Source organism: Bufo gargarizans, chromosome 2 (genome assembly GCF_014858855.1).
Source record: "Bufo gargarizans isolate SCDJY-AF-19 chromosome 2, ASM1485885v1, whole genome shotgun sequence".
In the NCBI taxonomy this organism is placed as follows: domain Eukaryota; kingdom Metazoa; phylum Chordata; class Amphibia; order Anura; family Bufonidae; genus Bufo; species Bufo gargarizans.
Genome location: NC_058081.1, coordinates 570766614 through 570792964, shown reverse-complemented (window position 1 = coordinate 570792964; position 26351 = coordinate 570766614). Strand labels below are relative to the sequence as shown.

The 26351-nt window shown below is 45.5% G+C and overlaps 1 protein-coding gene across 1 annotated transcript in view; it reads right to left on the bottom strand.

Moving 5' to 3' along the window:
* The window catches only part of BRSK1 (BR serine/threonine kinase 1), a 343661-nt gene that overhangs the window by 90051 nt on the left and 227259 nt on the right, over positions 1 to 26351 (bottom strand). The window contains exons 4-7 of the mRNA XM_044278206.1: positions 23214 to 23354; positions 21819 to 21935; positions 21316 to 21349; positions 2645 to 2713 (exon numbers count right to left, since the gene is read on the bottom strand). Of these exons, the coding sequence (XP_044134141.1) occupies positions 2645 to 2713; positions 21316 to 21349; positions 21819 to 21935; positions 23214 to 23354 (361 nt within the window). The remainder of the gene's footprint in view (positions 1 to 2644; positions 2714 to 21315; positions 21350 to 21818; positions 21936 to 23213; positions 23355 to 26351) is intronic.

The window sequence follows — 26351 nt, the reverse complement described above, 5'->3', positions numbered from 1 at the left end:
CCAGAAACAATGCAGCTGTATGAGGACAAATGATCGTAATAGCGATCCCCTGTCCTCATACTGTGGAGGTGATCGTTGCATGTAAATGCAGCACTTCACCTCCACTGAATGAGTAGCTAACTGTTGGGAAGGAACACTTCCCTCTTGGTAATCTTCTGCTCCTCTGGGCGTGTAAATGCACCTTTAAATAAGTGTTTATGAGCTTTTTAGTAATTCAGAGGTAAGGGTTATTAGATGAGGGGCACAAAGTGAAAGTATGATTCACACAGCTGGGTGAATATTTCAAATAAAGACCAATAGGAAATAATAATTTTTAGCCCAAAATGAGTAAAATGGAATCATAAGAAAACAAATGCCCCCAAAGGTGTATGTAGCCTTTAAGCCACTCCTGAACATTTTTTGCAATATGGGCCGGTACCTTATCCTGGTCCATTACCATTAGGGACCAGTGCTGCCATAAAGAGGTGTACTTGATCTGAGATGTGTATGTGTATTCTGATACGTTTCTATCATAGACAACATTAACTATTTCAGCAGTTTATGCTACAGTAGCTCTTCTGTGGGACTGGACCAGACAGACTAGTCTTCTCTCCCTTAAGTAGCAGGGAGCCTCAGACCACCATGACCCAGTCCCTACTTTACCAGTTCTCCTTCCTTGGGCCATATTTAGCAGGTGCTAACTACCTCATGCCAGGAACATGTCCTTCAGATTATTACATTCACCACTTTTTCTGCCTCCAATATATCAACTTCAAGAGCTGACTCTTCCGTTGTTGCCTTATGGTTGGGTTTCCAATTTCAGTTAGTTTCTGTGTAGTTTTTCAGGCCAAAGCTAGGAGAAGATAATGAATGGAGGACATGGATGAAAGAAAGTCTTCTTTTTGAACACATGTCTGCCTTTGGCTTTAGAAACTGCATAAATAACCTGAACATGGAAAACCAGCCTTAGGGTGTCCATATATGTTCTGACCTGGCCACTGGATCTGCATGCGTATTAACTCTAATTTTAAACAACGGCATGTACAGTTACAGTCTGCAATATAGCCGTAATCCATACGCAGATCCCGCAGCCGGTCCGCCCTATACACAGACACCGTAAATCTCCTTGGTGATATTCATTACTCCTTGGTATCAATGTTATAGCTGATCGGTGTATGTCCCTCCGGAAACCCTATTTTAGTGATTGTAGTAGAAATGGCACCAACTATGGACCAACATGGACAGTACAGCATAATATGGTTCTGTATTAGGGCACAACGCAAAGTCTTAATTATATAAGTAAATACTTCTCATTCTTATATTTGCCTTGCTCCTGGAATATATCAGAATGTCCATTTATATTATTTCTAGAAAGCACTACTCTTCATCCATTTTTGGTTATGTGCTTGCACTTGACTAGGAGCTCGTTCATACGACCGTGCATTTTTTGTGGTCCGCAAAACACGGATGACAGGAGGCCTATTATAGAAATGCCTATTCTTGTCCACAAAGTTATAAAGGTAGAGCACCGCGCACCAAAGTTGCCAGTGCCAGCAGGGACTTGTCAGTCGTAGCATGTAAAATAGAAAATTGCGGCACACAGCTCTTCATTTGCAATTTAAGGCATTTTATTCTTATCGCATCACATAGAATTAATGATCCAGTAATATCTCTGAAGCACAATTGATTATGGTATTAGATTATGTGAACAGACGTTTTGGCCTATCAAGGCCTTCCTCGGATGTCTATTATCTTCCTGTGGCTTCAATATTGTCTCGGCGCTGGATCACAGTCCACAAAACGGACAAGAATAGGACAGAACTCGTAGTTTGTGCTGGGCCACGGAACGGATCTTTTGCGGACCCATTGAAATGAATAGTTCCGTAAACGGACCGGATGCGGAACGCATAAAACGGCCTGTATACGGAACGCAAAATACGTTCGTGTGAATGAGCCCTACCCTGACAGAGGAAAATTTCACCTGTGCTGGTCTAAACATGTCCTTTTCCCTCCCAACTTTTTTTACTGCCATTTCACACGGGTTGCGGAAGGCACCTGGTTAGATTGTATTGCCTTGGGATATGATAGTTACGTTGCTAATCTGAATAAGTAAATATCCAGAAAACAGCTTTGCATTTTACCCCCGAGCAAAGACCACACAACATAGAGCTAGACAACATAAGGATCAATATGCTAAAGAAATAATTTGGAGTCTTCGAAATAACTCAGCATGCCATTTTATCAGTAAAATGATGGATAAGCTAATGGAAACCTAATGGACCTTATTGTAATCAGTGGGGTCCGTCAGTGGCCACTGTTGTCCAACATGTGATGGAGCCTGCACTGCCATAATTTACCTTTTTCTGTTCCTATGACAGAACAGAACAATACAAATGCGAACTGAAGTGTGAACCTAGTCTTACAGTTGTGCGAAATCTTCTACAGATTCCTATTGGAATCCAACAGACATATAACAGTATCATGGCATACCACTGGCAGACCATTGTATCTGATCTCTGCCGCAGACATCATGACACTTGCATTTCCATAGGAGCCACCATCAAAGTCAGAATGTAATAGTAAAATGTTAACTATTAGCATATACTACATGATGACAATCGTATACCTGTGGTTCAGTAAAAAGAATTACAGGAAAGGGACATACCACAAGAAGTGCAAACAGGATGACTCCACAGCTCCATACGTCAGCTCTGCGCCCATCATACTTCTCCCCCTTTTAAAGAAGAAAGTCATTTTACTTGAGTTCTACTTGCTGCATCGGAAAATTAGTAAAAGATTATCAACATGAGGGTTATTCACTTTAGAAAAAAGACGACTAAAGGGAGATCTAATTACTATGTATAAATATATCAGGGGTCAGTACAGAGATCTATCCCATCAGCTATTTATCCCCAGGACTGTGCCTGTGACGAGGGGACATCCTCTGCGTCTGGAGGAAAGAAGGTTTGTACATAAACATAGAAGAGGATTCTTTACGGTAAGAGCAGTAAGACTATGGAACTCTCTGCCTGAGGAGGTGGTGATGGTGAGTACAATAACGGAATTCGAGAGGGGCCTGGATGTATTTCTGGAGCGTAATAATATTACAGGATATAGCTACTAGAGAGGGGTCGTTGATGCAGGGAGTTATTCTGATTGCCTGATTGGAGTCGGGAAGGAATTTTTTATTCCTCTAAAGTGGGAAAAATTGGCTTCTACCTCACAGTTTTTTTTTTTTGCCTTCCTCTGGATCAACTTGCAGGATAACAGGCCGAACTTGGTGGACAAATGTCTTTTTTCGGCCTTATAAACTATGTTACTATGTATTAAGCAAAGTGACAACCCATATTGTAACTTTAATGGAAAATACATTGACGGTCGCCTCTGTCTCTCCCGAAAATAGATATAGCTATGAAACTACAGAATTTCTAATAGTTTGACAGAAAAAGAAGACTCACAAACTTGTGTTTGCTGGTGGCATTCTCCTTAGTTAAGATTGCTAAATAATCCTGTACACTGGTGAAATTTCTGCAGGGCAGTGGTGAGGAATTACTAAAATTAAAGGGGTTTTCCAAGATTTTTATACTGATGACCTATCCTCTAGATAAGTCATTAGCATCGGTGGGCGTCCGACGCCTGGTACCCCCGCCAATCAGCTGTTTGAGAAAGCATTGGCACTCGCAGTTGCGCCGCAGCCTTCTCTCAGCTCACCAAGCCCAGTGCCGTACATTGTATAGTGCCTGTGCTTGGTTTCTTAACTCACCCCATTCACTTCAATAGACTGACCTGCGATCGGCAGGGTCCCCAGGTGTCAAACACCTCTCCAATCAGATACAGAGGACCTATCCAGAGGATTGGTCATCAGTATAAAAATCTTGGAAAATCTCTTAAAAAAAAAAAAGAAGGAAATCCCATTTACATTATATTAGGGAATGCTACTTGAAGGCTATGGTGGACACTAGGGATGAGTGAATCGACTTCGGATGAAACATCCGAAGTCGATTTGCATAAAACTTTGTTACAATACTGTACGGAGTGAGCGCTCCGTACAGTATTAGAATGTATTGGCTCCGATGAGCTGAAGTTATTACTTCGGGAAATGTTTTTTTACAGTATTAATCAATTTCTAAAGTTATTATGCTAAGTCTCGCAACACTTCGCAAAGTACTAACTTCGGTTCATCTGAGTCAATACATTCTAATACTGTACGGAGCGCTCGCTGCGTACAGTATTAAAACAAAGTTTTGTGCGAATAGACTTCTGATGTTTCATTCGAAGTCGATTCGCTCATCTCTAGTGGACAACTTTTAAATAGAAAACAAAAACTTTTTTTTCTTACGTATTCATGCCAACAGTCCTTGGAACCAGAAGGCAAAAGTTGCAGCGTTTATGGAAACTGACCCAAAAATCATTTCCTGAGGTTTAGGGTATTCTGTAGATGGGGCTTAAATGTCCCGATTTTGGTTCACACACCAGTTATTGAGAGCCAAAACCAGGTGTGGGTCAAAAACACATGCAGCATACGGGTAGGCTACCCGACACTGCTAGATTTGAGTGTGTAGTTCCCTTTAAGCCAGTCAGGCCGGTTACCGGCAATCCTTATCACAGCCAGCAGAGGGAGCCCCCAGTTCAGTATAAATAGGCTAGGGCCTAGCTCAGGAAGTTAGAAGTTTCCAGACTCAGTGCAGAGAGGATTCCCTCCTGAGTCCATGCATAGAAGTCAGAAGGGCATAGCTAATCAGCCTGAAGACACAGAATACCACAGAGGCCGATCAGATAAAGCAAGAGGTACTCAAGATAACAGAGGAGGTACTAGATAAGGACAGCTTCAAGGGTACGCCGGATAAAGGGCATTAGACCTTGGAGAGAAAGTCACATGTAGCAGGACCAGTCAGGAATAGTGAGTAAGCCGCTTGTACTGCATCTCCTGTAATCAACACTCTGTATAATGCCTTGCTAAGACCGGCCATTCTGTACTTTCAAGAACCAGCTGTATTCACTGATATTCAGTAAATGTTCCAGTTTTTGTTGGCTACCCTATGCTTGCTTCATTCTTTTATAACATCATACACGGCGTGTCACCGTTTAATTGACACTGGCGTCACGAACTCATCAACTACCTGCCTGTTCCAGCATTCGCCCCGATTTGAAGACGACAGTGGATCCCAGGTTAGTGGTCAATCTGCACTACAAAGCCCAGCATACACTACTGACCCCCTGGGACACTGCATCGCTCTTTTTGGCGTCACGAACAGGATCCGCATACTTCGACAGTGCAGAGAAGTGTGAACTGTGTGCTTTAACTATTCCACCACCGTATTGCGAGGACTGCACCCTTTATTTCCAAGCCGGTGGATTGAAATTGTGCCTGGGAGGAATCAGAGACGCTGTACTGTGTTGCGCTACCCCCAGAGAGAAAATCGTATTTGTGGACTGTGATTTATTGGACTTTGCAACACCCTGCTTGCTGTCAGGGAATCGTGATCAAGATGGCCACCGGCCGCCTGGAGTAAAGTTTCCCGCGCTGCTGAGGACCTCCGTGGGCGGATCCCTTCAAAGACACAGAGAATCCCGCCCCTCTTCATCATCGCACCGCCGCGGCCCTGCTTTTCCTGCGTCAGCAACGTCACCGCGTACACAGGACGTCCGGAGTCTCACGAGATTTGGCCTGCGCGAACCCGCCGATACCGGTAAGAACTTGTATCCGGAGGGAAGGGGATTGTTCCGGCCCCTTTAGTCACCAGCGGCCACCTCGTAATAAGTTAACATGTCAGATCCGGGAGTTGCCGAGCGGCCGGACCCGGGAGAGCTTGCGGCTCCTAATCATCCTATAGCCCCCAGCATGATGCCCTTTACCATGCCTTACTATTTTGGGGCCCCATGGTTTCCCCGCTATAACGGAGAGGCCCATACCCTAAGAGACTTTAAAGAAAAGTTGCTGGCCTTATTCAAACTGTACCCCATAAATGCCGATCAGCAAATGGAAATCTTGCTAGCGCAACTTGAGGGGGCTGCCCGCAGAGAGGTATTATCCTGGCCTGCTGCTGAAAGGAGTACTCTAGAGCAGATATTCACCCGCCTCAGGGCCACTTTTGAAACGAGGACTGCCTCAGAGATAAAAATGCACTTCTTTGGCAAGAAACAGAAGTCCGGTGAGTCCCTCCGTGACTATGCCCTATCACTTCAGGAGGCTTTGGGGGCTGTAATCCAGATAGATCCCAAGGAAGCTGATAACCAGGATCAGACCCTGAGGGAACAATTTATTACCGGAGTGTCTAGTGAGCAAATAAGGACCCAATTAAAGATGCTGTCCGCCCAACACCCTAACAGTACCTTTCTGGACTTTAAAGAACTGGCTATAAAAATTCTGGGGTCAGCAGTATCTACAGAGTTGAGCCCCCCACCTGAGTTATCAGCCTGCAGGTCAAAACCGCTTATCATTAACCGAGCTGAGGCCGGTCAAGCTGTTCAAGCTACAGCTACCGATACTATCGCCATGCTGACAGAGCAAGTAAATCACCTCACTAAAAGCCTAGAGAGAGTGTGCAGAAAAATGGAGGAATGGGAAAAACCTATGATGTCAGAAGAGGAGTTCCTGTCACCCTCTAAGCCGTTCCCACCTCCATACCAAGAGACTCACCCCAGGGATCCTGGGAGGCGCACTAGGGGTCGCAAGCGGCCCGTGTGTACATACTGCAAAAAGATGGGACACACAGAATCCACTTGCTGGCAGTTAAACGGGCAACCCCTGAGGCTGAGGACCACCCCTCGGGAGGTAGAACACTAGGTCCAAAAGATCCAAATTGGATGCCACGGTATGTAGGATCCCATCCTAAAATCAATGTGGAGATTAACGGGGTCCCCTTTGAAGCCCTATTAGATACTGGGTCTCAGGTCACTACTATTCAGCTGCCCGCCTTTGAAAGATTCTGGGACACCAACCAATTGACCCAGCCGCCTGAATCCTGGGTAGAGATTATCGCCAGCAATGGCAAACCGGTAAAGATCCATGGATACTGGGAACCCACCCTGCAGGTGGGAGAAGTAACCTTGCCTCAACAGGGGGTGATAGTAGTACAGGCCGGCGACAGAGGAGGACATCCTGTCATTCTAGGCACCAATGTCTTCAAAAACTGTTATGCAGAAATCCTTGCCGTATTACACCAGACTCTGCCCACCGCTTCCTCTGCATCCAAGAGGGTGATTCAAAAGACTATCACTGTGTTAAGTGCCCAGCAGAGGTTTGCTAACGGGAAAGGAGAAATTTGTACTGCCAAGATTCGTGATAATAAGCCTGTGACTTTGCCTCCTAATTCCCAAACTCTCTTATGGTGTCGTGCTGTCCTGGGAGTCCAAGGCCAAGATTATCCAGCCCTGGTGGAACCTATCCAGATGGAGAACTACCCTTATGTGAGAGCTGCCAAGTGCCTGGTGAATGTCTCCCAAGGTAAAGTACCTGTCCGTCTGATTAACCTGAGTGACCATCCTGTTGCGCTTACTAAGCATTACCCTGTTGCCCAGCTTTCTCAGGTGTTCTTCCAAGACATCATCCGTCTTCCAGTGACAGAAAAGCCGCCAGCTGCAGTCAGCGGATGTCCGCCGGTGCCTCAGTCACAAGTACCCTGGTGGGAAGAGCTACATGTCGGGGACGAGACTACCCCCCAACATCAACAAGAAGGGATACTACGGCTTGTCAAAGAGCACCACCAGGCCTTCAGTAAACATGCTGCTGATTATGGAGAGGTTAGTGCCATACAACACACCATACCTACTGGCTCTCATCCTCCTATCAAGGAGAGATACCGACCCTTACCGCCTACTTCATATCAGACTGTAAAAGAAATGATCCAAGAGATGAAAGACTCTAATGTAATCCGGGACAGTCGTAGCCCGTGGGCGGCACCCCTGGTCCTTGTAAAGAAGAAGGATGGTGGTATCCGTTTCTGCGTGGACTATAGGAAGATTAACCAAATAACCCACAAAGACGCGTACCCACTGCCCCGCATTGAAGAGTCACTAACTGCTCTGGGCTCCGCTGCCTATTTCTCCACATTGGACTTGACCAGTGGCTACTGGCAAGTACCCATGGCCCCGGCAGATAGGGAAAAGACTGCTTTCACCACTCCCATGGGCCTGTTTGAATTTAATTGTATGCCGTTCGGGTTATGTAATGCCCCAGGAACTTTCCAGAGACTAATGGAGCGGTGTTTGGGTCACAAAAACTTCGAAACAGTGCTGCTGTATCTAGATGACGTCATTGTGTACTCAAAAACATATGAAGACCACCTGAAACACCTAGCAGAGGTCTTTGAAATCCTTGTCAAATATGGCCTGAAGGTAAAGCCATCTAAATGCCACTTGCTCAAACCTGCGGTAAAATACCTGGGGCATGTGGTAAGCGGAGAGGGCGTACAACCTGACCCTGATAAGTTAGCGGCTGTCCGTAACTGGCCGGTACCCACTACCGTCAAAGAGGTGAGGGGTTTCCTTGGTTTTGCCGGCTACTATAGACGTTTCATCCCCCATTTTGCTCAAATAGCCGATCCTATCCAGGAACTCTTGAGGGGGCAGCCCAAGAAAAGTCCTAGAACTCCAGTGCTCATTGAGTGGAATGAAGAAAGAGAGATAGCGTTCCAGTTGTTAAAAAAGAAACTGACCGAGCCTCCCGTGTTAGGTTATCCAGATTACAGCAAGCCCTTCCATCTGTATACTGATGCTAGCAAACGAGGCCTGGGGGCTGTGTTAGCCCAGATTCAAGAGGGAAAAGAAAGAGTGATAGCTTATGCAAGCCGCTCCCTGAAAGGAGCTGAGAAAAATGACCAGAATTATAGTTCCTTCAAACTAGAGTTCCTGGCATTAGTGTGGGCGGTGACGGAAAAATTCAAAGATTATCTAGCCGCTACCCCATTCATTGCATTCACTGATAATAACCCTCTGGCACATCTAAATACAGCTAAATTGGGGGCTTTGGAGCAAAGATGGGCCTCTCGCCTCGCCAACTATGATTTCTCTGTAAAATATCGTGCTGGACGTACTAATGACAATGCTGATGCTTTATCCAGACTTCCCACAGAGACAGCTCCTGATGATGTGCGAGATGCCTGGGAAGATGTAGAAATGCCGGCCTTCTACCATAAATTTGCTCAACAGGATCAGGCTCGGGCTACCAGTAACAGCGCTGCAGTTCCTTCACCCTCCAGTAGGCCGGAACTCAAAGAAGAAAGGTGGGTGAAACTACAGTCTGAAAGTAGAGTGCTGGGTGAATTGCTGGACTTCATTACCAGTGGCAGAACCCCTGAGAGGATTCGGCGTAAGAGTACAGATCCTGAGCTCATCAAACTGTGGAGACAGCGCCATCAACTCTTCATACAAAAGGGCCTGCTGCTACGGAGAAGCCTAGACCCAGTGTCCAACGAAAGAGTGCATCAAATTCTCATACCCCGACGAGATGCAGGTATGGTGTTGGAGATGTACCACAATCAATCCGGTCACTTTGGGGTCCAAAAGACTGAGGCAAATATCCGCCAGCGGTTTTACTGGGTGGGCATGAGAGAAGACATGGAGAAGTGGTGTCGGGAGTGTGTAGCCTGTGCCTTGAAACGAGGTGAACACCATGATCAGAGGGCACCACTGAGACCCATTGTAAGTACTCGTCCTCTTGAACTTGTCGCCATCGACCATGTGAAACTGGAGCCTAGTCGCTCAGGGTATGTGTACGCTATGACTATTATTGACCATTTCACTAAGTTTGTTGTAGCGGTGCCTGTGAGAGACCAGACGGCCAAGACTACAGCCGAACTGTTCTGGAAACACTTCCTCCTGCCCTACGGTTGTCCAGAGAAGATCCTCACCGATCAAGGTCCTGCTTTTGAGTCCCATCTGTTCCATGAACTGTGCCGCCTGCACAACTGTAAGAAGATCCGGACGACGGCCTACCATCCGCAAGGTAATGGATTATGTGAAAAAATGAATCAGACCTTGATAGAGATGCTGAGGACCGTGCCTCCTGAAACCAGGGGAGATTGGCCTAATCTGTTGCCACAGCTCATGTTCACATACAATCATACCATACACTGTTCCACCGGGTATACCCCCTTTTATTTGATGTTTGGGCGCCAAGGATTATTGCCTGCTGACCACTCCTTGGATGTACTCGTACCTGATTGCATCAACCCATTCCCTAATACCGACTGGGTTGCTGAACACCAAAGGCGATTGAATACGGCCCAAGCTATTGTTCAGGAACGTATGGACTATGCTAGAGACCGGCAGCAGAGAGACTATGACCAAGCAGCCCATGCAGAACCCTTGACAATAGGGGCTGTGGTATGGTTAAAAAATAACCGCCGTACCAGTAAACTGGACAGTAAATGGGAGCAAAGTCCTTATGTTGTCACTGCAATCCCAAATGTTGGAACTCACACTTATGAGATCACCCGGGAGGGCAGGGGATCCCAAATTGTACACCGAAACCGGTTAAAGCTCTGCCTGACACCAGGACCCAGTGCCGAGAGTTCTATATCTGAACCCCCTGTGTCAGAGTCATCGATACAGCCTGAGGATCCTATGCAGGCTGTCCGAAATCTAAGGTATGACGCCGATCCCATGCATTGGCTTCTGACACCATGGTTGAACTTGTTGGTGCCCGCTCCGGCACCTACTGTACCTTTACTTCCAGAAGAGCCGGTTCAAGATGCCCCGGATCCAGTTCCCCCTCCAGTGGATCCTGTTGTTCCTGTTGTTCCTGTTGTTCCCGTTGTTCCTGACCAAGGTCTCACGGATGGAGATCCTCCTGTTGCTACTCCCTCTTCTACCTCGGTGCTAAGGGAAGAGGAAACCCCTGTGTTGAGAAGGTCCACCCGGATGACCAGGGGACGTCCGCCAGTCCATTTAAGAGACTTTGACTATGCTGGTGGTGTCTCCTCCCGAACAGTTACTATCGGAAATAGCCTGCTTGATGTTTGTGCGCAAGAATGGACTCCTCCACGTGAGCCCTTGCCTGTTCTACACCCACGGGGAAATCCTGTGTAGTTCCTTATTATACCTCAGTCAAGAAAAATAGACTAACCTGGTTCACCTTAAGTCCGCTGTGCCAGGTCAGCGGCCGTGCCTAAGGAGAAAGAAGACGCCCCTCTTTCTCGCGTCATTTATTGCAAATGTTATATTTTTGTGTGAAATAGTTGTTTATTATATTTATAATGCCATGTTTAACTTATGCATCAGCTTATGTTGGTTCAGGCATGTGTGTGAGTACGAGGCCTTACTCACGTTAAAGTCTGGGGGTGTGCAGCATACGGGTAGGCTACCCGACACTGCTAGATTTGAGTGTGTAGTTCCCTTTAAGCCAGTCAGGCCGGTTACCGGCAATCCTTATCACAGCCAGCAGAGGGAGCCCCCAGTTCAGTATAAATAGGCTAGGGCCTAGCTCAGGAAGTTAGAAGTTTCCAGACTCAGTGCAGAGAGGATTCCCTCCTGAGTCCATGCATAGAAGTCAGAAGGGCATAGCTAATCAGCCTGAAGACACAGAATACCACAGAGGCCGATCAGATAAAGCAAGAGGTACTCAAGATAACAGAGGAGGTACTAGATAAGGACAGCTTCAAGGGTACGGATAAAGGGCATTAGACCTTGGAGAGAAAGTCACATGTAGCAGGACCAGTCAGGAATAGTGAGTAAGCCGCCTGTACTGCATCTCCTGTAATCAACACTCTGTATAATGCCTTGCTAAGACCGGCCATTCTGTACTTTCAAGAACCAGCTGTATTCACTGATATTCAGTAAATGTTCCAGTTTTTGTTGGCTACCCTATGCTTGCTTCATTCTTTTATAACATCATACACGGCGTGTCACCGTTTAATTGACACTGGCGTCACGAACTCATCAACTACCTGCCTGTTCCAGCATTCGCCCCGATTTGAAGACGACAGTGGATCCCAGGTTAGTGGTCAATCTGCACTACAAAGCCCAGCATACACTACTGACCCCCTGGGACACTGCACACAGAACAGGAGGAAATATTTCTATTATACCTTACCCCTAAGTCAGCTTCATTCCTGGTTTTGGTTCAAAACAACAGATGGGAATAGCTGACCAAATAAGAAGTGTGAACTTGGCCTAAGTGGTTACTTTCAGTCTGCAGTCCCCATTCCTTCATTCATTTTCAAACCCCTGATATTTGGTTTACAACCCGTTCCTAGATTTAGACTTTTCTCATGAGGATTTGTCCCTCACAGTAATACACGCTGGATGTGAGGTCTGCGTGTCCAGAATGTTTCTGTCTTACATCTGCAAACTGCCTTGTGTGTGCTTTCCTCCCTATCTACAGCCTGTACTGCCGTTCTTGGATTCTTTCCACATTGTGGTCTGTGATCTGCACAACCTTCTCCCCCTCCCTGCTGCTATCTGAGAGAAGGGAGCAGGGGAGAAGAGAGACATCTGGATTCATGTAACATTCTGCAGCACACTAGCTGGTGGTGAAGAATTGGATGGTAGAGAATTTTTGATGAAGACCATTTAGATGCTTATTTATGCATTTATGAACAAAAATAATTTAGTGCAAAAAATGTGTTCATAGCCTTTAAATAAACATCCAATAGATCTGTATACCAAAAGCTTATGGAATTGGGAGAACTAAGTAATTAGTACGGAACAGGCACATATCACCAGAGTCACGATGCCTGGCACTTAATATACGCAGCACGAGTTCTTTTTGTCTGTTTTGTTCTGGCATTTCAGTTTTATGCCACCAAAGCTAAATTCAGGGTAATGCGATCTCTTAGAATTAAAACCTCTATTCCCCGAACTGCCGCTAAAGCTAACAGTGCACAGAGGATAGAAGATGACATAATCAGCCGTGAACGCGTGAATGGATGTCTGATATGTAAGCAAAATAGCAGAAAGAAGGTTTTATGCCATTAAAGATGTGTATATGGGCACTTTTAATATCATATAGAATGCATAAAGATGCCTGTACACCTATCTCCCCGGTAATACACCTCTTCCATGATAGGGGGTGCAGAGTCAGAAGTCGTGCCTGGGGGACATACCTGGGGAAAGGGGTCAAATGTAATTTCTTCTGTCCTTTATTGCCCTTTTGATACATTTTATTGTTTTTGTGCTGCAAATTGCAAATTTTATTTTGGTTCTTGGAGTTTTTATCACTGTTATTTGCATGGCACCAACATATTCCTCAATGCTGTACAGACATTGTAATGCCCCAGCACCACTGGCAACGTCATCTACCTATATCTGGCACACCTACATATACCGTAATACTAGGGACAATTTCATCTTTTTCGCCGTATAAGACGCACTTTTTCTTCCCCCAAAATGGGGGAGAAATGCCCCTGCGTCTTATACGGCGAATGCAGTCAGTTTTACATCGCTGGCAGCGATGTAAAGAGAGCGAGGACTCGGGGAGGGACTGGGAGGAGGAGCTGGGGCCGGCAATAGCGGCGGGGCGGTGCAGTCACTGTACTAAAGGCCCGCCCCGCCGCTCCGGTGTACTAATAAAATATGGCATATTCAATGAATGGTTATTAAATATGCCCCTTTATGCTTAATAGTACCTTAAATCCTTAGCGCTTCAGTAGTATGCAGGCTGGGCGGGCGGCAGCGTAACTCCCTGATGTCACGTGCCTGCGCCGCCTACTTTATGAATGAAGCAGGCGGCGCAGGCAAGTGACGTCAGTGAGTGACGCGCCGCGCCGCGCCGGCTGCCCGGCCTGCCGGCATTGTACTGAAGCGCTTCGGATTTAAGGTACTTTTAGGAATAAAGAGGCATATTTAAAAACTATTAATTGAATAAGACATATGATATTAGTATACAGGAGCGGCGGGGGATCTGTGGATGGCACAGTTATGGGCTGGGAGGGTCTGTGAATGACACATGTATAACAGTGCCATCCACAGATCCCCCCCTGTAACAGTGCCAGCCACAGATCCCCCTGTAACAGTGAAAGCCACAGATCCCCCTGTAACAGTGAAAGCCACAGATCCCCCCATAACAGTGTCTGTCATCCACAGTTCCCCCCTAACAGTGTCCGTCATCCACAGTTCCCCCCTAACAGTGTCCGTCATCCACAGTTCCCCCCTAACAGTGTCCGTCATCCACAGTTCCCCCCTAACAGTGTCCGTCATCCACAGTTCCCCCCATAACAGTGTCCGTCATCCACAGTTCCCCCCATAACAGTGTCCGTCATCCACAGTTCCCCCCCATAACAGTGTCCGTCATCCACAGATCCCCCCATAAGTGTCCGTCATCCACAGATCCCCCCATAACAGTGTCCGTCATCTACAGATCCCCCCATAACAGTGTCCGTCATCCACAGATCCCCCCATAACAGTGTCCGTCATCCACAGATCCCCAGTAATAGTGCCATCCACAGACCACCTAGTTCCAAACCCACAGCACACCTTTTGGTTAAAAATATTTTTTTTCTTATTTTCCTCCCCAAAAACCTAGGTGCGTCTTATACGCCGGTGCGTCTTATACGGCGAAAAATACGGTAATTATATTTTTACAGTGTGGGAAGAAGTGAGTATAACACAGAGAACAAACATGATGTTGCTTTGGTCAAGGTTGAATAGGTCTTTGGGGTGAACCACCGAGTCCATGTGCTGCTGAATGTGTCCTGCCGTTTACCAGCTCCATTTTTTTTATATTCTGCTTTATTATTTTATGTTTGTCATTTTTATTTTAAAATTAGTATATTTATTAAGAGCAGAATATAACCATGTAGCAGAGCTGATGTCATTAAAGTGTTTTGTTCATCATTAATGCTAGCACTTGTTATCACGTGAACGGCTGACCTTCCTGTATCTGATTGGTGGGGGTCTCACACCCGCCACCCTGCTGATCAGCTGTTAAAAGAGGAGTCGGTGCTCTGGTCAGTGCTGCGGCCAGTGATGTTACAGTCATTGGTCACATGGCTTATGTGCAGCCAATCTCTGGGTTGCAATACCAAGCACAGCCACTATGCAATATATGGCGCTGTGCTTGGTAAGCTGTTAAGAGACCTCAGTGCTCACCAAAGAGCTGCGGCCTCTTCCAATAGCTGATTAGCAGGTATGCCAGGTCAGACCCCCCATGATCAGATATTGATGACCTGTCCTGAGGTTAGGCCATCAATATCGAACTCCAGAAAAATCCCTTTAAGTGGAGTTGGCAGAGAACATGTTCAACACTACTCCACTGAAACTCCTCTTCAGTGCAGACAAGGGGCTCGAGACCACCATTTTAGTGATCTGTTGGGGTTCCCCAGCAATCAGACATTTATCACCTATCCTGACCTCACTTAAGTGCCAAACACAAATAAAATGCACAGTGTGAGCAGAGCCTAGGGGAACAGGGCCACCATTTAGAGGGCAAAATCAGTATCTAAAAGAATTTCCAAATAATGGAAACAATGGCATCTCCAAGTCACATAACTACATTTATAGAAACGTGTCCAGTATCTGAATGTCACAGGATCTATAAGTTGTCACCATACAAAATGGCCGCCACTTAGGCATATGCTCATTAGGTTTAGGTTGTGACTATGAATTCTGAATGATCAGTATTACTGACTTATATAATGGGGTTGAGTTATATAATGGCAAGGTCTTTTTTTCTATAATCCAAGCAATATAACTATAGAAGGATCCTAGTTGAGTACATGAAAGTATATAAAATATGGTGGTTTATAATGCACGACCCAGGTTGTTTATTGAGCCGCAATCCCTATAAAAATTCAGCAATGCAAAGCTGCGGTCTCCTCTGCCATACAGACAAGACGGTGTCAGATCAGCTGTGGTGGGGGATGAATTCACAATGACTTTATCCTGGCATCCTCAGTCTGTCACAACAGCTCAGCTCCTCAGAAGCCTGGCTTTTCCGTAGAACTAGTGCATGGCACTGATTACCTACAGGCCTGCACCGCGTGCCTTCAGCATCGTGTCACTGCATGTCAGGTCAATGCGCCACTCATGCCATATGTGTCACGTTGCATGACACCTTGTAATCCATGAAGTCTTCTTTAGTCTGCAGATCTTTTTCCTCTGGCAGCATGGAGGATTTCATTCAACGTCTGCAAATCATTCAACCATTCAATCAACCCTGGTTTGTGTGAAATGCTGTTATTTAAATGTATTACATCATTTAGGGCTCATACATATGGCCGTAGTTTTGCTCTGCATCCGATCCGCGTTTTTGGAGATCTGATGTGGACCCATTGACCTCAATGGGGACTCAAAAGATGTGGACTGCACACCCATGTGCAGTCTGCATCCACAAGTCTGATGAGTAAAGGGTAAGCCATGGTTAGGGTCTAGGTTAGGTGACACAATTCTATTGTAGCCAGTGGCGTAACTAGAAATGACTGCGCCCCACAGCAAATTTTTTAACGGGGCCACCCCCAGGAACTTCTTTGCAACCCCCTCCTCCCGTGGAACCCCCACCCTTGTGGCTACTCAAAATCGCTCTCTTAGACGAGGCCCAACAGCCGCTGTCTGTCCGTTTTCTACAGTGTCTCTGTATGTAATGTCATTTTCTAATACTGGGGGGGCCCTGACAATAAAATCTTTTAATTGTCCTCCTGGGTCGGCCCCTTCTGAGTTTGAGCCGCAAAGCAGCCGCCTTCCCTGCTTCCCCTATAGCTACGCCCTTGATCGTAGCCCTCCTATATTTGTTGAAAACTAATATAGCAAGACAAAAAAGCGGTGTCTGGAAGCGAGTAAGAGTACATGGCCCTTTAGTATGAATAACCCTAAAACTACCAAAACCTCACATCTGGAATTTCTGTATGGATTTATCACGGCCATTTAGTAACTGCATAGGAGATCTCAGGCTGTAACTCTTAGTCAGGGGTGCATCTAGCCTTTTTGTTGCCTGAGGCGAAAATTTAAACTGCAGCCCCCCTCCAGCCCTACCATTAAAGGCATACTGTGATTCAATGAAAGGGCTCATTTCCTATGGCCGTGCCACCGCCCCCACTTGTCTCCAGATTTCGCCGCCTGAGTCAGTTGCCTCACCTGGCCTCATTGGAGGTGCACCCATGCTGTTGGTCCACGAATAGGATCTTGATACAAATATCAACATCAAGCAGCACTCTGCACTCAAATTGCAGTGTTTCCACACTAGTAATTCTTTATTAAAAAGGCAATCCAAAATAATCAAAATAATGTTTCAGTCCTCACATTTAGGACCTTCTTCAGATTCTGGAAGAATACAGTCCAATATTGACAGCTAAATAGCAATCAAAGTCTGAAGAAGATCCTGACTCTGATGGCCAAAACGTCACATTGGTGATTTTTTTTGTATTGCCTTTCCAATAAAACCAGAATGTAAACGCCGTGTACAACGTTATGTGCACTATGTAAGGCTACTTTCACACTCACGGTAAGCTTTTCCGGAAGACTGTTCCGGCAGGGGAACAGCCTGCCAAATCCGTACTACCGTTTGCACACAGGGCCGGCGTCATAACCCGGCATCCCCGGGCAAGTGCCGGGGCCCAATGCTCCTGGGGGGGCCCACTGAGCTGCTATGAGCACTTCCATCAATACAGATGGGAGCTCTCACTGCTGTCATTTCAGTTACGCAGTACCCCTTTGGTGGGGCCCTCTGAGCTGCAGAGACTCAGACACGCCCCCTGAGCGCAGAGACTCAGAACACGCCCCCTCTACACAGGACACATGCTGCCTGAGGAGAGAGACCGGAGGGCTGGAGCTGTGAGTGAGTCTGCACTCTGTCTGTCTCTTGTCTGTGGGACAGAAGGGGGGGGGGACTCTTCGATCGGCTGCTTCATGCTATTTAGTTGTGTTACTGTTTCATTAAGCAGTTTGCCTCCATGACACCTGCCCCCCCCCCCCATATCCTGTCCTATCTCATCCTCATGGGGCCCCTGCTGTCTCCTTTCCTCCCTCATGTATCCAGAGCTCCTGTTTCACCCTCCTATCTCCTATTGCTGCCCTGCACAGACCTCCTGCCCCTACTTCTTGTATGAATCCCCCTCAGAGCCCCTTCCACCTACTTGCTGTGTCCACCCGTCCTGTCCATTAAGGGCCCCTGTCTCACTCCTCTGCCTCTCATTATGGTGGCATCTGAACAGCATTCACCATAAGGACCTTCTAACGTCACAGGGTCATGTGACTGTGCCCCCCACCCCATACTGTGCCCACTTATACCCTGCATTGTGCCCTCTTACCACACCCTGTGCAGTGCCCATAGTCATTCCCTGCACTGTGCCCTCTTATACCCTTTTATCCTGTCACTGTATGGTGGTTTTATCATTGTATGGCGGTGTTATCACTATATGGCGGTGGTATCCAATAACTGTATGGCCATAACTGTATCCCCTTCCCTGCCCACGCCATCCTTTTTTAGACCTGGCATGAGCGGGAAAAGATACAGATTGCGGTGCTAAGGACCTTTGTGCCACAATCTTTGTCAGAAATACGCCTAAGGCTACTTTCACACCTGCGTTTAGGTGCGGATTCGTCTGGTATCTGCACAGACGGATCCGCACCTATAATGCAAACGCTTACATCCGTTCAGAACGTATACGTTTGCATGATAATGCAAACGGATCCGTTTAGACTTTACATTGAAAGTCAATGGGGGACGGATCCGTTTGAAAATTGAGCCATATTGTGTCAACTTCAAACGGATCCGTCCCTATTGACTTCCATTGTAACTGTGGACGGATCCGTTTGCCTCCGCACGGCCAGGCGCACATCCGAACGCTGCAAGCAGCGTTTGGGTGTCCGCCTGCTGAGCCGAGCGGAGGACAAACGCTGCCAGACTGATGCATTCTGAGCGGATCCGCATCCACTCAGAATGCATTAGGGCTGGACGGATCCGTTCGGGGCCGCTTGTGAGCCCCTTGAAACGGAACTCTCAAGCGGAGCCCCGAACGCAAGTGTGAAGTAGCCTAACATAGACGTATTTATATATAATAAATGACCCCCTAATTGTATTATTATTTGGGGGTAGAGCTAATATCTTTATATTATATAGATTCTAGTGTATTATACTGGGCCCTGTATTTCCCAGTAGAAAATGATCCTTGGGAAGCACAGTCCTCATCCCTGACCACCAGGACCAGGCAGCGTTCTGTCAGTACATGGCGGCCTCCCCTCTCCGCCACACTGCTCCGCTGTGTACTGGGGCTTATTCTGACACTAGGGCTAGGTTCACATCCCATTTGTGCCATCCATTTAATGTATACCAAAAATGTCTGCGTTACCAGATGCCTCAGACTGATGCCGTACAGCGGCGTCCGGTCACCATACAATCCTCAGACTGATGCCGTACAGTGGCGTCCGTTCACCATACAATCCTCAGACTGATGCCGTACAGTGGCATCCGTTCACCATACAGTTCCATTGTAAAAAAACATATACGTTAACGTCTGCATTTTTCACTTGACTCTGCAGGATACAAAAACGTGGAGTGCTGCACATTTGTATACATCAAACCGATAGGAAAAACGTGATGTGAACACACATTGGGGGGGAGGGGGGTGTACTAAAATTTGCTGTGGGGCCCAGTCAGTTCTAGCTACATCACTGCACATCTCCTTCTCTCCTCCAGGCCTGGCTCACTGCTGCTGCAGCGGGCGGCCGGAGAGAAGGAGCGCAGGGAGCTGCGGTTAGTGAATGACAGGACCGCCAGCTCCCCTGCAATGATAGGTATGTGAGGGGGCCACTGGGGGGTCATTCATCACACTGTGAGGGCCCCTTACACAGTATAATGACTCCCAGTGCCCCCCATTTAGTATAATGATCCCCATTGACCCTCCATTTAGCATAATGACCACCAGAGCCCCCATTAAATATAATAACCCCTCGTGCCCCCTCCATACAGTATAACCCCCAGTGTGGGGGCGACTGGGGGTCATTATTCTGAATGGAGGGTCACTGTGGGGTCATTATACTGTGAGGGCCCTTTACATAGTGTAATGACCCCCAGTGTCCCCCATTTAGTATAATGATCACCAATGACCCTCCATTCAGTATAATGACCCCCACAGCCCCCTCCATACAGTATTCCCCCAGTGTGGGGGCTACTGGGGGTCATTATTCTGAATGGGGGCGACTGGGGGTTATTATTCTGAATGCAGGGCCACAGGTGGTCATAATACAGTGGGGGGGGGAATTGGGGGTTCATTATACTGTGTGAAGGGCCACTAGTAGTCATTATACTGTATAGAGGCCACTGGGGGTCATTATACCGTGTGGGAGCAAAATGCCTCATGGGGGCCCACTGGGATTTATCGCCCAAGGGCCCACATGAACCTGGAGCCGGCCCAAATTGCACACGTATGCTGCCGAAAGTCCGCCCGGCCCCATTCACTTTAATGGGGATCGGCCAGAGAGGTGGCCGGACAAAAACCGCAGCACGCTCCCATATTAAAGGGGGACCTTTGTATTTTAGTGGTTATTTTCTCATATTTTATCATGAAGACAATCCCTGTTCAGACTGAACCCATCAGCTTTGTAAACATATTGCAAAAAGCTGATTTTTCAGGGGAAAGTTGCTGTTGAATATATATTTTCATATGAATATGGTGTTACATGTGGACATTTAAATTTAGAGCCGTCCCTGTAACATACGGACATCTAGAATCTGCCAGACCTAGAGCCATGGACCTACATTTACTAATGGTGTTACATTTATGCCAAGTCCCTTTCCTGTGAAATCATACCCATTTTTCCAAAGCCATGCTCCTTACCAATCATAGAAATGTTAGAAAAGTGTCTAAAATGGGTGAATATATGTAGTACAGAAGAGTTTCTTGGCACATTTTGTTTAGTAAATCTCCCCATGGTGTGTTAGCAGCAATCCAATCTGTTTCACTGAGCAGGGTCCAAGCAGGGGAGACCCTGCTATGATGTTTGTATACTCCAACAGGGTATATTCTCCAGTGACTGTGGAACGTTCCTTACAGAAAAAGTCCTAAATGAACAGACACCCACAAGATGGTGGTGGGAAAAATCTTAAAGGGTTTTTCCAATGGGCTCAAAGTGGTTTATAACACTAAAAGAACCAATCATTGATCCTGAGAGGCTGCTTTCTACTTCCTTCACCTTCTAAACCCACAGAAAATGTCTGGAAATGTCCTCTCAGCCAGTTACTGGTGGCAGCCGGCATTTCCTGTTTGTAGAGACTGAAGCAGGAAGTAGAGACCATCAGAGGCCTGGGCAGTGTCAGAATGGCAGAAGTTGGGATCAGTCAGATTTTTAAAATGTTTTTAAAGGGCCATATATTACATCGCATGCTTGGCATCGCAGAATCCCTGCTAAGAAAATCAGAGTAAGAGGAAATATTACAGGAAAGATGGAAGTCAATAAACTTACCTTGATCACCTCAGGACATGCATAGTGAGGAGACCTGGACACAAGGGAGTGAGGCATGAAAAAAATGCAAGAAAAGGGAAGACAGAGAGAAAGAATAGGGATGTTAACAGCAAGATAAAGTGAAGAATTGGTTAAGTAGATTCATGTTGCTAATGTAAGTCAGAAATTTCAAGTGAAGTAAATGTAGATACAACCAAATAATGGTAACGACGTGTACGTCTTTTGACAAGATGGAAGCAGATGTAGCAGAGCCAAATTTATTATTTAGGTGTTTCTATAATCACTTACTAAGGTATAGTGACTCAATAGGTGGCGGAAAAACAAAAACCACACCATCGTGTGAGTACAGAACACTGAGCAAATGACAAAATCAGCCCTGCTACATCTGTATATGGAGGTCAAAGTCAGAATCACGTACACAACAACACATACAGCTACACAATGTGATACATTTATATTATTACAAGATTAGCTTTGAAAAGATTTGTAAATTCTGTACTCACCCGCAGCTGGTCTCAAGTAAACTGTCCCCGACCTGCAGTGACGCCATCCCAAAATCTGCTATCCGTATGTTGTTTTTTTCATCTAACAATAAATTTTCAGGCTTCAGGTCTCTGTGGCTGACCAGGTGGAGAGTAGATGGGGAAAGATCGTGGATTGGAGACAATGGGAAGATAATGTATAGTCAAAAAAATGTTTTTTCCTGCATCAATAACCTTCTCTAGTCTTCATTGAGGTCTATTCACATGCATCAGATTAGTGGCAGAAACGTCTGCGACTGAAAATCCCACTCCATAGAACAGAATGGGTCTGTTCAGATGAATGGGATCGTCAAAAACATTTCTGCAACTAATTTGCACCTATCCTTTCCGCCCACCCCACGTAAATGAACAGACTAATGGCTCAACTTCTGCCATCCGTGTGACAACCCGATCCTGTAGATGGCAGCAGGTGCCCGAAGTGCCATTTTCAGGATCGGCTTGTCATACTCAGCCCAGGCCTGTACTGTGACATGGTCCAGGTAGAGATGTGTTCCCGAATGTAGAATTTCGGCTGCATTTTGTGCTGCACTATGGTGTTATTGGCCCTGCCTACTTTTTGTGTCCCTGCCTGAGGCACGAATCAGAGTTAGGCTTAGTAGTTTGATAAAGTAATTTATGCGAATAAACAAAATGACATGTGATAGAGACGAGACGAAGTAAGTGTTGCAGAATTTGCTGAAACTTCGTAAAGACCTTTGCAAAGGCAATACATTTTACAGTAGGACGGAGTCGATATTCTCAACCCTACTTTTTACACTCATTAGTAAATGAGGATGCAGAAAGCTTCTACACTGCCCCTTGTGTTGGCTACAAAAATCCAGACTTTAAAACAGTTTTCCTTTACACCAGTTATACAGAGGGTTTGGATCGGAAGCTGGAAAAGTGAGGATTTCATTTTTGTTTTGCTAAATATCCTTGTTAGACTGTGCCCTGGGGATAAGTCTTCCTCTCTAAATTCTGATATATAGATGTTAAAGATAACTTAAAAACCAATTGGATTTAAAATTAAAATCAGACATATATTCAAATATACAACTTTAGATGGGAAGAGGGTCGATAAACTCTAATTTTTGGGCCAGTTGTCATGCAATATTGTCAAAATTTTAGGTAACCCCAGGCAATGTAGCAGAAGAGATATCATGTTAGTTATGCCCCCCATCATTTTAGCACTTGGGTAATTTGGATATTTTTTCTCTATCACTCACATCAAGCTGACAAAAGCCTTTTTCTTTGTTGCTATATCCGTCAGCTCAGAGATTTAGAGGCTGAATGCTGTAACCTTTTCAAGTCAGACTATCGTTAGCAAAGATTTATCACGTCACTGCTTACAGAAAAAAAGGAACAGCTCTGACTCACCATATAGAGTAGCTGTGACAGAAATCGAGAGCAGATATGATTTGTCGGAAGAATTTACGAGCCTCCTTTGGAGTTAGTCGTCCCTTTTTAACCAGATAGTCAAAAAGTTCTCCACCAGAAACATGTTCAAGCACCAAATATCTGAAAAAATGTAAAAAAAAATATTGTACTGTTCATTTATTACATAAAATAAAAGGAAACTTTCAATTTTAATATATAGTTGTTAATAAAGATGTAGGAATATTTTCCAAAGTTTGCTACTTTATTTCTTAATTCTCCTACATAATCTTTTGGAAAATAATGCACTAAAACAATAGATGCAAATATTATATATGGACTAAGCCCTCACTCTAATAATAAAATCTGAGACTCTCAGCTAATATATTTTGATCAAAACACATCTGTGCCCGCCTACCTGCACCAAGGTGGTCTCAGTCAGGCAGGTCCTACTCTAAACCTACATATGCCATATAGGCATTTACATTCAGGAGAGCAGACCCTGCACATATAATGTGCTGCTCCTAGTCACCTCTATGTGCATCAAGCAACCAATAGGAGGAGGAGCATGCACACCTATATGTACCACCTAATCAAGGTTGCCTCTTAGATATAGATGCCCATACGGCATAGGTAGGTTTAGAGTAGGACCTAACACCAATCAATAAATGGGCAAGTAGAAATACTATTTCCCTGGACTAAGCCCATAGATAATAAACACCAAAAAGCAACAACCGGGAATTAAGTAAAGCAATAAATCTTTATTACGTGATTACAATAAAATCAAGGTTAAAAAGTTTAGATCTGTGTGGTACAGGAAATACATAAGGCACATAGCCAAAGCAGAGATATCTATGGACGGCAAATGGTTACTATTGTAAACGAGTATTAGATATCCTGGTCATACTCCTACACGGTTCAGAAACGTAATTAATAAAGTGCAAGTGCAAGAAAAATTCAATAACCGAGGGCTAAGTAAAAAACCATCCAGTAAGTGTTAAATGTTCCATACCGGTCAAGAGACCCTGCGCCCCGACGCGCGTTTCGCTCAAAGCACTTGCACTTTATTAATTACAGAACCATATATGAGAATGACTAGGATATCTAATACCCGTTTACAATAGTAACCATTTGCCGTCCATAGATATCTCTGCTTTGGCTATGTGCCTTATGTATTCCCTGTACCACCACAGATCAAAATTTTTTAATCATGTGATTTTATTGTAATCATGTAATAAAGATTTATTGCTTTACTTAAAGAGGACCTTTCACCTGAAAATGAAAGTTAAACTAATGACATAGCGTTACTTACATGCCCCCGGTATTGCTTATTCATGCATTCATTTTTCAATCTGTGCCCCGTTTGTCCGCGGTGCCCCCCGGAATATTTGCCGCCTTGTATGCTAATGAGCCATTCGGCTCAACTGGGCGGGCCTTCAAAAGTTCTCCTGGGCGTGTCATTCTTCTCCCTGGCACGGAGCGCATCCAATCAGCGCGCTCCGCTCTTAGCCAGGGAGAAGACGCTCCAGTTCTTGTGAGATTCGCGAGAACTGGAGCGATTTCATCCATCTGGAGCCGGCGCCATCTCGCGAGAACTGGAACGTCTTCTCCCTGGCTAAGAGCGGATCGCTTGGATGCGCTCCGTGCCAGGGAGAAGAATGACACGCCCAGGAGAACTTTTGAAGGCCCGCCCAGTTGAGCCGAATGGCTCATTAGCATACAAGGCGGCAAATATTCCGGGGGGCTGCGCGGACAAATGGGGGCACAGATTGAAAAATGAATAATGAATAAGCAATACTGGGGGCATGTAAGTAACGCTATGTCTTTAGTTTAACTTTCATTTTCAGGTGAAAGGTCCTCTTTAACTCCCGATTGTTGCTTTTTGGTGTTTAGATTAGGACCTGCCTGACTGAGATAACCTTGGCGCAGGTAGGCGGGCACAGATGTGTTTTGATCAAAATATATTAGCTGAGAGTCTCAGATTTTATCATAAGAGTGAGGGCTTAATCCATATATTATGTTTGCATCTATTGTTTTAGTGCATTATTCTCCGTTATTTTATAAATGTAGTCATGCACATCCGCATATTTACTATCATATTGTGCAGAATGTTTTGTATCTTTTTTTGTGATTTTACATAATCTGTTGCTAAGATGGCTAGTCACCAAAAGAAGCTATTTACATTAAAATGATTATTTTCAGTTACAGCTTGCTGTGTGGCTGGTTAGGTCAAACAGGGACATCATTTGCAGGGACTGCCATATTCTCATATAATGTGGTGAAATAGAAATGCTGGTGTATTCTTCATTAAGCAACATGTGTATCTCAATGAGATTCATTATTTCAATAAGCTACATGGGACCAGAAGCTGCAATAGTACAGAGCCTCTTTATAGAAAATCTACTGGGATTTCCAATTATATATCTCTAGTTCTCATTAGCAACAGATAATTAAAGGGCATCTGTCACCAGATTTGTACCTATGAAACTGGCTGACCTGTTACATGTGCAACCAAAGGCATCTGTGTTGCTCCCATGTTCATATGTGGCCACATTGGCAAGAAAAATAAGGTTTTAATATATGCAAATGAGCCTTTAAGACTGGGGTGGCCAACCTGAGGCTCTCCAGATGTTGCAAAACTACAACTCCCAGCATGCCCAGTCTGCCTACGGCTATCAGCCTACAGCAGGGCATGGTGGGAATTGTAGTTTTACAACAGCTCGAGAGCCACAGGTTGGCCATGACTGCTCTAGGAGCAATAGGAGCGGTGCCATTACACCTAGAGGGTCTGCTCTCTCTGCAACTGCCGTGCCCTCTGCACTTTGATTGACTGGGCAAGGCAGTCATCAAATCTTTATCAAATCAAACTAATAAGAATATGGTTTACAGTGTTTATTAGCTGCCAGACGTTCAGAGATAATGGCTATACATTAGAGAATCATTAATAAAGACCAATTTAAAAATATTGATCTTTAGCCCAAAATGAGTAGAATGCAATCGTTAAAGGGCTGTCTCACTTCAGCAAATTGCATTTATCAGGCAGAGAAAGTTAATACAAGGCACTCACTAATGTATTGTTATTATCCATATTGCTTCCTTTGCTCTTTTTCCATCACATTATACACTGGGTTTCCAGGGATT